At 31.8% G+C, this 16185-nt stretch overlaps 1 protein-coding gene across 1 annotated transcript in view; it reads left to right on the forward strand.

The window, feature by feature from the left end:
- Positions 1 to 6074: 6074 nt before the first annotated feature.
- Positions 6075 to 16185, forward strand: part of LOC118188530 (solute carrier family 12 member 2-like) — a 325874-nt gene continuing 315763 nt past the window's right edge. Inside the window, exon 1 of the mRNA XM_085811044.1 lies at positions 6075 to 6544. Coding sequence (XP_085667170.1) covers positions 6212 to 6544 — 333 coding nt within the window. The 5' untranslated portion in view covers positions 6075 to 6211. The remainder of the gene's footprint in view (positions 6545 to 16185) is intronic.

Below are 16185 nucleotides of genomic sequence, written 5' to 3' on the forward strand. Positions count from 1 at the left end.
CAGCCAGCCCGCTCGCCGAGATTCGAAAGTTTGAGCGAACTACCAGTGTTCAGCGGTTTTACCCGGTATCCGCGCGCTGTATTCACGTATGCATCCAAATTTTATATACAGTACCCCGGAATTCGAAAGTAGGACCGAAATACCAGTGTTCAGCGATTTTGTGGAGCGGGCTGCGCCCGCTTTATACACATAAGCATGGAGAGGATACTGCATAAACGATACACATGAGTTAAAGCAAGAAAACACCTGGGGAGCCAGCTCGTTCGCTGACACCGAAAGTTGGATCGAACTACCAGCGTTAAGAGGTTTTGAGCAGGCTGCGCCCACTTTTATCACATATGCATCCAGAAATCACTTTATACACTATACACATGCGGAAAATCAGGAAAACACCCATGCAGCCAGCCCGCTCGCAGAGATTCGAATGTTTGACCGAACTACCAGTGTTCAGCGGTTTTACCCGGTATCCGCGCGCTGTATTCACGTATGCGACCAAATTTTATGTACAGTACCCCGGAATTCGAAAGTTGGACCGAACTACCAGTGTTCAGAAGTTTTGCGCGGGCTGCTCCCGCTTTATTCAAGTATGCATGCAGAAGATACCGCATACACGTTACACATGCGAAAAATCCCGAAAACACACATTGAGCCAACACGGTCGCTTGGATTCGAAAGTAGGACCGAACTACCAGTAATCAGAGGTTTTGAGCGAATTTCGGCCGCTTTATTCACTTATGCATCCAGAAGATGCTGCGTACACGAGGCACATGCGTAAAATCACGCAAACACCCATGGACCCAGCCCGTTCGCCGGGATTCGAAATTAGGACCGAACTACCAGAGTTCAGCTTTATTCATTTATGCATCCAGAAGACACTGCAGACACAACAGATATGCGTAAAATCACAAAAAACATGAGTGTAGCCTGCCTGCTCACCGGGATTCGAAAGTTACCGTATACCATCTCAAAGGAGCAAAGAAAAATCTTTAATCTAAAAAAAAAAAAAAAAAAAAAAAGTGTGAATTTAATTTTTATTGGTGCGAACTTATTTAAAATATCATTTGCATTAAAAGATAATATCTAAATTAAGTGCACGTATCTAATAACATAAAAAAATATATTATTCCAAAAAATCAAATTTATTATTAAAAAAATAACAACATATTTTTAAAAAATAGCTTTTTCAGATTTTTTAATTAATATCCCAGCTGATTAAAGTTGTACAACTTCAAGAACGTCATCATTTAAATTTAATGTAATATAATAACTTTTATTCAATATCAATAAAAGAATTAACGTGACAATCATCCTAACCTGAAATTAAAAAAAAATTGTGAAAAGCAGCTGTTTATTTAAAATGCCTACATTAACGAAATATTTTTAAAATACAGTTAGGTAACATGCAATCGCGTGCTTTATTCAACTTTAGAATATAACCTTGATTTGTATCTGCGGCGATTCAACAAACTGTTGCAATCGGAAAAATGAGCCCGAAAATTAGCGTTTTCACAGTTTTTAATTAATATCTCAGCTGATTAACGTCCTACGAAGATGAGAATGGTATCATTGGATTCGTAGAATTTTTTGGAATCCGCAGACACCTGCCTCGAATTCCAACTCAGCGCCGTTCCATAGATATTTAAGAAAAAAGAAATTGACACGTGACCTTTCGCCAGCACAAATCTCGAGCGGAAGCAATTGTCATCCCCCCGGCGCTTTCGAAAAAGCAATTTTATCTCAGCTAATTCCGAGACGGTTGCCACTCCGAAAAATGAAATAACGTTTTCGCAGTTTTTAATTAATAACTCCGCCGATTATTGTCGTACGAAGATGGGACCGGTATCGATGGATTCGTTGATTTTTTTCGAATACGAGGATATGCGTTTCGAATCGCAACTCGGAGCCGTTCCGCAGATATTCGAGAAAAACGAATTTGGCACTCGGCCAAATCCCTAAAATAGGGGAAACCCGTGAAAGAAAGTGCAAAACGTAGGGAAATGTAGGGAGAAAATCAGTTTTTAATTAATATCTCGGCTAATTAAAGTCGCACGAAGATGCCGATGGTCAATCCGGCGAGCCACGGGCATTCTCAATCCAACGGTACCTTCCGCTAAGCTCTACACCCAGCCGTTCCCGAGGAGATGATGTTACAAACACACAAACAGACAGAGGCACACAGATTTTAATAGTATAGATGAATATTACCTGAAGACCAGTCGAGTTGTTATATGCAGCATAAAATTCCATTTTGTAAGGATCACTTGATCTATGTCATTGGTTATTGTCTCTTACAGGGCTTTGGGTAAAATATATTTAAAAAAAAATACTAAGGTTTAGGAGTCTAGATGGTTACTCATATAAGAAATGAAGGTGTATGAGTAACCATTATCGCAAAAATTGCAAAAAGTGAAGACTAAGCAAAGCAGCAGGAGTTTTATGTTCCATCTTCCATGAATATCGTAAAATCTAATGTTTGGATTCTCTTCGAATGAAAAATGATGATTATTAACAGGTCATCATAAAAATGATCGCTCCGAGATTTAGCTCAAATATGCGGTTTATTCAACATTATAAAATTCAAAACTTGGACTAAATTAAAAAATTAAAAATGTATATATTGTAATTTAAAAAAACGTATTATTTTAAATATCCCTGCACATTATATGTTGTAATAATACCTCATAAATCCACTGAAATAAAAAAGCTTTAAAACCTTAACTGATTTTTAGCCTTCGTCATATATGTTACGCTATTGACATCTAACGAGAATCAAAATATATTTCCAAGCTAAAAAGGACTGTGCTTTCATTCTGATTATGCTGGTCTTTAATCTGTCGAATAAGCCGAGATCGCCTGTGCATGAATTTTCAGTAGCACGCTTCGGGGTTTAAATACGGTGGGGTCATTACAAAATTTCCCGATATATGAACCCCTAGCGGCCTGTTAGCTCAACCAATCGAAATGAAATTTCAGATATTGTTACTTAAAGGTATGTACTAGAGATTGTTATGATTTAAAGCAATATAACTTTAAGGGTTACGGTTGCGGTGGAAAAATTAGACATTTTCGTATTACCCACTTTTTTTCTGAGGAAATTTATCAGTGCATTAAAAAGCCATAAACGGTGTTGAAACTATTATGTATGACACAAATTGACGGCGTAAAATATGTGCAAAGAAGAGTATTAGTAACAAAACAGAGAAGAAGTGCATTGACTACTTTGAATAATTCACAGGGATAGACAGTAGAAGCGTTTACCAGGTGATGCAGCGCCTTTACTTGAAGCTAAAATGACTGTACAGTGAGGCATAGTAATTACATTCGTTCTCTGTCCGTACTTCTTCGAAGAAAGCATTTCCGCACTTCAAGAGGTATGAAAACGCGCTCTATAACAAGTGTTCGGAAGTACACAACACTGTTTCAGAATAACCCACAACAATGTTTCAGAATTACATAATTACATAATTTCAGCAGCGAAATATCATTAATCACATTGTAGAGGCTCCTCCACTCGTCCTTACACGTATTCGGCAAGTGCTGCAACAGCATTTTGGAGATAGTTACCTCCGATCCCTTAGCAGTTTCGTGGCCAAAAGATCCTCCTTTCTCACTTCGATTTACTATTATTCTGGTGTCATCTGAAATATGAGGTTCACATATTAAATCAGCAAGATTTGTCAGAATTGAAAGATGTCATAAAACGTGATGTTATACAAATTCCTCCTGGAATGTTACCTTCATCATTATTGTTAACAATCTCCAGCATAATAGTTCGTTACCGTCCGCGAAGGTGGACACGTTTAAAACATGTAAAACCCAATAAACGTCCCCCCCCCTTTGCTCTTTTGTGTTGTACATTGATCCTTTAGAATGCTCTTCTTTGCAAATGTTTTACGCCGATAATTTTCCTCATGCGTGTATCGTTCCAATGCCATTTATGGCTTTTATACGCGGTGATGAATTTGAGAAGGAAAAAAGTGGGAGTTTCCATTAAAAAATTTCAAACTCTTTTCACTGTAACCGTAACCAGTAGATCGCTATTGTTTTAAATCGTAACCATCTCGAGTACATAATTTCAAATAACAAAATTTGAAATTTCATTTCGATTGGTTGAGCGAATAGGCCGCTAGCAATTCTTATATCGGAGAAATTTTTCATAATCACTCTATACAATATTATAATATTAAAAATTCGTCGATTTCCGCTCAACTAGTGTAAATATATTTAAATAATATTTTCAATAAATATCAATGTTAATTAAATTTTAATAATATTATGACTTTTTAAAACGAGGGAAAACGGTGAAATGAGCTGAAATCATCTGAAAGGCTAAATGTCCCTATCTGAAGAAAATGCAGATCTGGATGGAACAAAGTTTAACTAAACGAATGACCAAGTTTTTTTAGAATTAATTTATGTCTCATACTAAATAGGATTTTATGTAATGTATAGAATAAATTTCGTATTTGATAGTTTGCGTTCCTAACTGGCAACACTTATAAAAAAAATTATTTAAATAACGATATATTTCCGTGTATAAGCCAAGAACGCTTAGCAAACCTTTTACAACTGAAATTGGAGGTCAGCTTTCGAGTGCGAGTTCATAAGAATTGATAAGTTATTTGATCTCAAAAGGAATATAAGAGGTGAATAATTAAGAAACAATTGTTTTTATTTAATGCTATCCTGATTCTACATTAATCAAATTTCTTAACATCGGTAACCAGACTACAATACTCTAGCAATTCTCCGAAGTCTTTATTTAAAGCAAGCCATCATCGTTCATCATCGTCATCATCGTTCGTTTCACCATTAACATAATTCCCTACCTCCTCGTAGATAATATCATCTTCAGTTCCGTGTATACTGCTCAACAGCAGAAGAAGGGATGAGAACGCTGGACAGCGGTAGTTCGATGTATCTCAACGGAAGAATTTGGCTGCATAAGATTTTAGTTTCATTTGTAACACGAATACGAGCCTGTTTAGTTCTCGTATGCTCGTAACAAATAGTTCCCGTATGCTTTGCAGTAATCTAATAAACCAAACTAATTCGTCCATTACAATGTTTAGTAAACGTGATAATTTATTTTAAAACTAGTAGAATACGCAGTCTTTTTATGCATATTTTTCGTTATATAGCAGAAATGAAGAAACGTATTTTATTCGTAACAGAAGAGCATTCATTGAGAATGGTTAACACATCTGAGGATCAATTCTCTACTGTGTTGCCAATAGTCAGGATAATTCAGAAAGAGAAACTATTTGCGTCAAAATTACCCTTTCATTCCAAGCTGTCATCTCCATTTTTCGAATGGAAGTTGAAGATGAATTGACTGTTACCTTCAGATCGTCTGATACGGCTCGTTAAATTTGACGATTCTCACTTTGCGGGATATATATATATAGCTGGATTTACAGTTCAAATTTAAATTCGTCTTATCTTATATGTGAGTTGTAAGTTTGACTGAATTATTGTAGCAAAATCTTACGTGTCGATTATAAATGGATCAGCTTAGGTTCGTAAATATAAAGTAATCGTTCTTCAGGTTTCAGGTAACAATTAGAACCACGGAACAACTCAGATAAATCAAAAATCAAATTACTTTGTAAATTACTCCATGAAGAACAATTCAAAAAAATCCATCAGACGAAGAATATATGTGAGCCTAATGTGGCTGTTTCCTAATGCGAATATTCCCTCTCCTTCCCTCAAAATGAGAGAAATGATGATTTTTTTTTATCTAACATGCTAATAAATAATAACAGTGAAGTAATAAGAATGTTAAATATAACTAAGTTAAACCAATAGCAATATATTTCTCTTTATAGTTAGATGATTTTAGAGTAAGTAAATAATTCATAAGAAGCACACGAAAAGTTGGGGGAGTGGGAAAGAAATGTCACGCTTTTAGCCTGCAGTTCGGCTTATCTACGAAGCTTTCCTTTCGAGCCAGGTAAAAATTGTTCAGAGACGATAAGCGAGAGCGCGGCTGAGTTTATCACCAGAGGTCGCTGCCAGCGGAATAAAATAGTGCTCCAGGCAGTATAAACGACATGGCTAAACTTCGTCTGCTTTCAGACGTGATTAGCTCAGCGGTCGTTGCGGCGATTTAAAGATATTATTATTTTTTTTTTCTTGATCTAATTTCAGATTGAAAAAATAAGGAGGAAAGTGAAAAAAAATTTTTCACCTTCGTTTACCCTGGAGAATGACAACAGAAATGCAGAAAACGTCATCGCGCTTTCATGTGGAGCCCGTAGAAAGTTGCGGTGAGTGCCGGATTTTTTCTCAGGAAAGTCCGAAAGCAGACGAGCAGCAAGTCGAGAAGCAAAATTTAAATACTTGTGTTATTGATACGAATGATAAGTCCGTGAATTCTAGCATTTATGATTCTCATAATGTTCGAAGTTTGCGACATTACACACAGGAGGCCTTGCCGCGGCTGGATCACTACAGAAACGTACATTCTTTGCACGCGCACTTCCCCAGACCGACCCTCGACGAACTGCATAATGGCAACATAACTTCCCCCGTGGAACAGGTAGGAATAGTTTCTCAAATTTTTTTTAAGCAAGTGAAAAATTATATTCACGGTATATAATTAAATTGATATTAGTAATTTATTTTTGCATAAATTATACTTATTAGCATTTTATAGAAAAAAGTTAGATATTTTTATTTGTTTAATAGTTTATAATATGTATAACGGAAGACCTGAACATCATGTTTAACATTTTTTAATCTTATTTGCTTTGCGCTCTTGGCAACGTAGAAGTAAAGAATCTGTTGAAATAACGACTGTACTTAAATATTGTTTCGTTATTAAAAAAAGAATGCTAAAACAGTTATAGCTATGAGAACTTAAATACGTATTTCTGCCCAAAAAACAAACATTTTCGTATTTTTTCCAGCTCTGTTACTAGAACAAAATATACTCTACCAGTTAAATGTCAATATAAATTTTATGAAAAAAAAAAACTATACATTTTTTACAAGTTTTTTAGAAATTTTTATAATTTTTTCCAAAAAATAATGGAAACCTTAATTAGAAATGCATGATAATGTGCATTATATTATTTCATCGCAATCAGTAAATGTTTTGGGAAAATCCTCTAATTTTCTTAAATTACTTTTCATTACCCATAAAATTGCAACAGATGGAAAAATTCCGATGCAAAGTGTACAATTTAATATACAATATTTATCATTGATTGAGACGAAAGCGTTGACTTTATGAAAACGTCAACGCTTTCGGTCAAAAAATTTTAACAAGTCAAGAAGAGAAGGAAGAAACTGTTTTAAGTAAAATTATATTAATCAAATTGGAATTAAGAAACAAATGTTCTCTCTTCTTTTGAAAGGAATTTCGGCAATAATGTTGAAAGTATTGTCAGAAAGCAAAGAAAAAATAAGTTCATAGAAAAATTCTTGATACGGAATATTGATTACAAATTTATAGCGAATTTTACAACATGACAAAAATTAACTAACTAGTTTCCAAAATTTTGAAAAAATAGCTGAGTTTCAGGAATTTAAATTAGGAAGAAAGGCAAGCAAAGTAAGATTAGTTTTGAATTAGTAGGATTCTGTAACGCACAGTTTAAAGAAGGTACTTTCAAAACTGCTATCAAGTACTTCCAATACTACACCAGATGCGAAAGCACATCAGTTTCTTCACGTTACATCCTACAGTGCGTTGATGCTCGTATCCAAAATATCCTTTTTAATTTATCTCACCTGTCCAAAAACTAGATCTGCGTAACTGTCATGTCTTGCTTGCGGGAATCATATGCTTATTAAATGGGAGAATATTACCATCATGCGTGTAACTATACGAATTAATGCTTGTTAATTATTAAAAACAGTAAAACAGTTTGTGAACTGTGAAATTTAGAAGCATGAAAGTCAACAGTTTTTTTAAGCGAATACAGCATAAAGACAATATTATTCTTGAGAGAAGAATACGGGAATTTACTGACAGCGTAAAGAGAAATATAACCAAAATGATCTGAAGGGCATATTTAAATGGACAACCAGGACTGAATTCAGTTCATTCCAATAAAATCTAGTTCTTTTTTTTTTTTTTTTTATCAAAATGTAGATTTATAGATTACCATCAGTTACTTGGATTATATCTACTTTCGGTTTGCTTAATGGAACCGAATTCCTCTTTCGTTTCTATCAGAAATTTTTTTTTTTTTTTTTTAGTTGTTTTTTGTTTTTTCGTGAATTTTCCCCCTCCCCTATCTCTAAATTTATTATTTTGAATTTTTTCTTTTGTTGAATATGAGATTTAGCGAGATATAATCAAAAACTAGAAGTAAATATATTGCGGATTTTACCTGGAAACTGTGAGTTGTTGTTTTAAAATAAAGCAAAAACACTCATTTTATGCATGAACAAAAGCGTAGTTTTAACAGAAAGCATCTGGAATGAAATTTCTGATCTTAGTTAAACATACATTCTATGATATTTTACTCCGTTTGTATCACAGTGAATTTCATTTGTGCTCAACGTCATGTAAATAGATATATGATCATATAACATATATATATATATATTTAGTTAATTCATTGAATAAAACGTTAAAAATGGACTTTCAAAGACAGTATCCAACGATATCGCAGCTGAGTTTATAAATATAAATTTTGATTATTAATGTCGATTATGTTCTATGACATGAAGAGTAAAAAGTATGGGAGTAGGAAACTTATTAAAAGTTAACTCCTTGTGATTAAACTATGGAAATTAAAACTTAGTAAGTAAAGTAATTAAATGTATTTGAATTAAAATAATAATTATAAAAGATAAAAATAAAAAATAATTGAATTAAAAATAATAATTTAAAAAGATAAAACCAAAAAATAAATTAATTATTGTTGATTACATGGAAAAAGGCCGACTTTTCAAGGGGAATTAATACTTTTTTTTTTGGGGGGGGAATGCTCGCGTTTCTTCTCTTTCGTGCATTTGAGTGAAATTCAGTTCAAAATGCGACAAAATATGCTAATAAGTATATTTTTAATTAATTACTTCTCAAATATCTGAAAAAAATTCCCCGACGCGATTTGTCAACTTAAAAAAAAAACCTTGCCGGATTAAACATTAAGAAATTTGTAAAACTGTATTATAATTTTTAAATAATTAAGTACTTTTTAGTAGTTTTTAATTTATCAATTTTTATATATTTTTGGTGTAAATCCCTTACTCACTTAGTTTTTTAACAATTGGTATTTTTTTAACGCGGCGGTTGGGGTTTTTTCTTGATATTCTTTTTTGTCAGTTCGCGTCGGAGAATTTCTTTCGTATATCTGAGAATGAATTAATTTAAAAATATAATATTTGTTATCTTATTTCTACCCTTTTAAAATTGAATTTCATTCAAATATAAGCAAGAGATGAAATGCGATCATATTCCTAATTATTATTTTCATTCAAGTACATATTTCATTCAAGTACAAGTTTCATTCAAGTAATTATTATTTTCATTCATTTATTTAATTCAAGTACATCGTATTACTTTTCGCTAAATTTTAATTTCATAGTTTAATCTCAGTTTCATTCAGAATTAAGTTTTGATAATTCCGAATTTTAATAATTTCCTATTCCCATAATTTTTACTTTTAATTTCCTAGAGGATAATTGACATTAATAACTAATATACACACACACACACACATATATATATATATGTATAAGAATTAATCTCATTTCTTAATATCATGTAATTTGACACAGAAAATCAGAAAATGAACTTCACTTTTGAGATGGAGAGACACATGAAATGCTAAAAAAAGTTAGCGTTATTCATAACACCACGTCTACCAGACGATGAAATTCTGAAGTCTGATCAACTGAACTAAACTAATCCGCTTCTTCAACATCAATCCAAGTAATAGTTATAAAACTGAAGAAAATCCAGTTTTATAATTTTTTTCAAAAAACTAGTTTATTTCACAAACTACTGTTTATCACAATAACTATATCTTTCAAATACCACTATTATTTTCTAAGAATAATAGAGGTTATAAAAGAACTTTACTTCTTTTTATAATTCTACATCTTCCTCCCTCACAGCTCATGAATACGAAATGGGGAACGTTGATTTTTGTTGCTTGTTAAAACAGACATTTTTTGAATAAGCATTTATCACGTAAATTGAGCAACATCATTCAGCTACAGTCAATAAATCTTTTTCTGTCTCTTTCAATAAATATATTCAATAGCTGCATTAACCGTACATTCCTCGAATATTTTTTAATAAGTTGTATTTTTATAAACGTTATTTTTAAACGCTATAGAGCTCCTTTTATTCATTCTTTAACAGTTTACAGGAAAATGATCAAAACTTGCCTTTACAAAATGGGAAAATTTGTGGAAAAAACTAATTATGCTTCAAATACATTTTCTTTTTGGTGCTAGTGCGCTTGTTAGAATGTTATTGCTTCTGAAGAAGAGTTCACTGTGTCAGTTCACTTTTTAAATGAATAAACTCTATTATAGTGGGTAATAAAGCCAAACTTCGTCGTTCGTATTCAGCTCATTCGATGAATGTGAAAGGTTTCAAGAAAATTTAAATAGAGCGCTTTTGTTAAATATATTGTTAGTGTAGTAGAGAAAAAGTGCCGCATTTATTAAAATACACTGAATATTTTCATTTGATATCATTAAGAAATATAAAGCTCATTCAATTACTTACTAATTATTCAATTTCAAATGAGCATCCATTGCATACTTTAACATTTTTCACTGTTTTCCCATCTGTTCACAGTTTTTTTTTTTTTTTTTTTTATCTGAAATTAGCATATTTATGATACATAAACAGAAATATATTTAACTCTTCTCATTTAAAACCTTGCTGTAATTAAAAATGCTTAAATATAAATTAAAAATATTTTATAATTTAGAGATGTAATTTGTTACCTCATCATTAAACATAAAACCGTTTTGATAAGTTTTATTGGCTACATATTTTGAATTCTGAATTTTCGCTAATAAGTTAAAACGTTTTTTACATGTATTTTTATTTTATAGTTTTTTAATTAAAGAACACTGAAGAGTAATAAAGAAAATCAGTGCCTCAACGTTGGGAATTGATTCTTCTAATTAGCGCACAACGAAGTACGAGTAACATCATAATTTTTGCAATGTCTTCCAATCTGTCTGATGGTGTAAATTTCTATTCAGTTCATTTCAAGTGTTTGGTTTAGATATCCGTTGTGCTCATCACTTAAAATCATGGGTCTCTAATATGAAAAAAAAAATGTCGTTTAAAATTTCCTCAATATTACCAATCACGTTAAAAATTAAATATATATATATATATATACATATATAATTAAAAAACTTGAGAGCTTTCAGATTTTAGATTTTCATTTACATACACATACAGAGCCGTTTCAAAATCATTTGGGTTAATTCATCTTTGGACTAAAAATTTTAAAAACGCATATAGATAAAGATGTTTTACAGTGTTGCCAATGCTTGCTTTGAAATCGTTTAATTTGTTTTAATCAAAATTCGTTAAAATTTTAAAAAAATATGAAATAAATAATCAAACATATTCAAAATTCGGGCTTCCAGGTGCCCATCTTAGGGTGCGAGACTACGTTATTTAAAATTTGATGGCTCTAGGTACCGTTGTTTCTTCACATTGCGAGAAACATACACACGCACATGCAGATTCTTCATTATTTAATTGCTTTAAATCTAATACAGGCTATAATATTTGATGGCAGCAATTTGGAAAGTGATTCAACGCTTTTAATTATTCGACGCAAAATGGCGTTTCGAGACTATTAGCCTTTCTGGGTTAAAAATTGCAAAAAAATTGAACAAAGCAAAACGATTTTGTGACAATTAGTTTGATAGTTAATCAAAGATATGTGAGAAATCTTAAATAATATATAAAAAGAATCTTTTATTAAGAATTTTGAAAGCTTTTCTGTGAACTAATGCGTTGCCATTGCGAGTAGATATGTATGAAAAGTTTCAACAAATTCAGCTCAGTTCAAACGGGTTAAATATTCATTTCAGTATTTAATCCAAACAAACACAGAAACTAAATTATATTCACACAACAATCAAATATTTGTTAACAGTCTCTGTTAATATAGTGAAAGTTTCAGTTATGAGGTTTTGTTTTTTATTAGCAAATAGTGAAATAGGCATTAAAAGGATAGTTAATTATCAAATTATTTAACCCTTTGTTGCATCACGTCCACTCTAGTAGACAAAAGTTTAAATTTGTTTATTCTTCTGTAAATGCTTTGACAGATTCCATTCCTGTGTTTATTCATTCTATATTATTAGAACTTTCAACTGTCGATCATAGCATCACTAAGTAAAGCATTGCTATTTAGAAAATGGCTACTACTTCTGTTTCCGAGTTCTGTTTCCAATTTCTCATAGCAAACATTATATGATATTGCTTACATTTTCTTATACTGCCATTTTTTATTCATAATTAGTAATTTTAGACATTTTATTTTAAATGTCAGTTTGAGAAAATTATAGAGTGGGTAGATAAAGATCTACCGAAAAGAGTGAATTGAAACCCAAAATGGACTGCTTATCAAGCCAAAACACCACTGGAAATTTTTGTGTTTGGCAAGGAATTTCTAGAACATTTGAATCCAATAGGTACAGGTTACAAAATCGTAGCAAAATGAATTCAATCACAATCGACGAAATGAAGGTATTTTGGGGGATGTGTATGTGCATGTCAGTTGTAGATTTACCATTTAGAAGATGGTAATAATCACTGCAAACAAGGCAGGAAATGATTTCAAATGCAATTACCATAAATCGTTGGGAAGATAATTGTGTGCACGTACGTATATGCATGCTGTCCATTGTAGTGAACAAACTGTAGCAATTACTTAAAACGAAATTTGAATAAAATTAATTTTTTATTATTACTAAGGTTATTTTAAGTAGAAAAATACAAACATTTTCATTTAACTTCTCTAGATTATTTGTGTTTATCCCCAGGGACAAAGCCCCTTTGGACTAAGAATAGTATTTAAAGTACGTACCTAAATTTAAGAAGATACAAATGAGTAAATGAAGTGCTTAATTATACCCTACAATACTAAGATTGATTACTACTAAGATCGATTTTTTTCAAACTAATTCGACGAAACGTTTTTAAATAACAGTTTAGTTATTTTACTTTCCTTTCCTTTCCAGAATTTTTTTAAATCAAATGCAGAAAGAGAGGATTACTTCAAGAATTTGATAAACATTAAATATGAAATGCCAAATTCTCTTTACAAAATTAAGAGTGTGGCATCCAAGGCCTCCAGTACTCAGTGCTGGTGAGCCGAATTTATTGAAACTGTAATATCAACGTGCGTTCGTTTTCTTTGAAAACGCTTCAAATGGACTCAATAGAAATCTTTCCAAAGTTTTGAATTAAAACATTAAACTTTTTTGTTTTAAGTCAAGATTCGAAAGACGAGAAACGCTGGAGGATTGGAGGAACTCGATTTTTCGAATGTTTCATCTCTAGTGCAAAACAACTGCTTATTTACCATTTTCCCGTTTTCCAAATATTTTTCAGTGCATAAGCAGTAAACCTATGTTCCCATTACTGACGTTTTGAAGATAGATTCTCATTCCCGAGCATCATAAGTTAAAACAATGGCGTCAAACAGCAGTTTGCTCTCATTTGCGTGGTAGTAGTCTAGTAAGCATGGTTCCGAATCTGCCTTCCGGCAAATATTGCTACACTGACAATGTCCAGATTGATGTTTGTTTATGATATGTGTAATGGAAGCCTTTAAGGAATGAGAGAGAAAATTTCAAATACCTGAGCCGGTAAATATCCAATGAGACCCACTTTTTCTTTTTCCGTATTAGAAATTCCAGTTTCCGTTCTAAGCAAATTACTGTACATCATTTCTTGAAGCAGTCGACAGTATAAATACTATCGACAGCATGTCAAAAGCAGAATCGTAAATCTCATTTTCTAAGTTTTATTCTTTTATTGTGTTTATGCTAAATGAAGAAGACGAGTACTGCATAAGCTGAAAGCGAAATACTTCACGATGAGGCATAAACAAGTGCAAGACTTTGTTTTTTCCATTTGTACTGGATTTTTTTTACTTTTAATTCGGATTTCCTGGTGTTGATTCTAAGCATGTACTTCCAGTTAGTTTCTTACAACAAGAAAATTTCATGAATACACCTCTAGTATTTCGGGTAGAAAAGTAGAAAGTTATAAAGTTTAAAAATTCTTATGTAAAAAAGAAATTTTTTCTCTATGTTCTCTTTTCTTGCTCAATTAATAAGACACTCATTAAGTTTAATGAATTAAATATGAAGTATTCATACTTTAACATGCAAAATTGGTATGACTGACTTAGATCATTTTCTAGCGTATAAGAAATTTCCGTTAGATTTAAGAAAAGGCTATGAAACAAATGATACTGGTTTTTACTATTAGTGGTTTTATATTACTTGAAATAAAATTTCCTTATTAACTATATATCTGATCCAAGGTGTCTATTAATTTTAATATTATCTCCAAGAATTTTCACATAAAAATTGTGTACTATTTTGTCTTTAAGTATAATGAAAATTTTGATTAGACTTTTTTCCCTGCACCGGTAATACGCAAAAAATAAATTTTACAAGTATATTTAAAAAACTTAACATCTCCGATGAAGATTGTTTTCAAAAAACTCTGTACCTTATTGTGTCTAATTTTATGATTGCATGTACGTGTATCGGACAATTTTAAAAAAAATGGAGATTGCAGCCACATTTTTGGAACCCTTTGTATTATATAAAACGGCATGCATTTAGACGCAAATTCCCACATATAAATTTTAAATTTTGACAAAGCTTAAAATTCCTTAAATGAAAAGTTCATCAAACTCGTAAAGAATTTTCTTTAATTCATTTTCGGAAAACAAAACATCGGAAAAAAAAGTGAAATGTTTAACAAAGATTTCTATAAAATGTAAATTTTTGTAAAGCTGCATAGCATTAGACTGTACAAACAAATGAAGTAAAACTACACTGAAAATGAATTTACTACTCAGCATAAAAACCAACCGGCGAATGGAATAAGTAAGTATGAATTAAGCTGTAAATTAGTATTTTGATTATTGCTTCATCGAATTCAAGGAAATAGTCGAAATGCGAAGGAGAATTATAATTGTTTAATATCTAATGCTTCCCAGATAATATATTTACTTAATTTAATACTTGTCTGAATATATCGTGAAAAAAAGTAAATGCATTACTTTCTGGAAAATATTCAGGAATTATTCCACTAAACCGAATATTTCCAGCGATCGTTTAAGCATTATCGAGATTATATTCGCTGATTTCCTCAAATATTTTGCTAAATGGGAACAAAATTCTCTCTGCCAATAGATAGCAGTCAGCGTGAGATGATAAGATGGTTGTTTATCCATAAATCATATTGCACGGCAGGTTATTGGTTCATTCTTGCTTACATCCTGATGATAATTTAGGCTAGATGCGGTATTTTCAAAAATATCGTCAAGAAGAATAACAGTAATTTTTACGGCCAATATCATGACAAGTGGGCCACAAGAAACAAAGAACACCTTACCACTTCAACAATGAAAAATTCAGGAACGTAAGATATCATGTCTCGAGCACAACGAGAACAAAGGGCTTCCGCAGTCACAGAAAAAAAGAAATATAACTTTTACACTGATATAGTGTGCTCATAACTACTGTTAGCTTCATTTCTACTCTTTCTTCGCTTTTACCTTACCTACTCTTCATTACCTACAATTTCTTTCATTATTGTTAGCTACATAACTACTGTTAGCTTCATTTCCCTTTAGCCACATTTTTATACGGTCCTTTCTTGGAGGAAAGATACTCGGAGATCATTTATAGTCAAAAGAGTTTAGGACTAGTTGTTACTGAAAAGGAAATACTTAAATTTACTTCTACACTTTAGTCTGAATATTTTAAACAGATTTTACTGTAGCTGAAAGATTACTTAATTTATCTTTTAACAAAGATGCGCAACTGAATAAAATATTTAAATTATTGCAAAAATAAGCAAAATAAACATCTAGGTCTGAAATTGTTTAAACGTTATTATATCTTGCACAATTACGCTTCATGTTTAATACATAGTTAGCATAAAAAAGTGGCACTGATACATTTCTTGCAATCTATAGGTACTTT

This window comes from Stegodyphus dumicola, chromosome 2, assembly GCF_044657685.1.
Source record: "Stegodyphus dumicola isolate Sdum_Otavi_A_Nest chromosome 2, ASM4465768v1".
NCBI lineage: Eukaryota > Metazoa > Arthropoda > Arachnida > Araneae > Eresidae > Stegodyphus > Stegodyphus dumicola.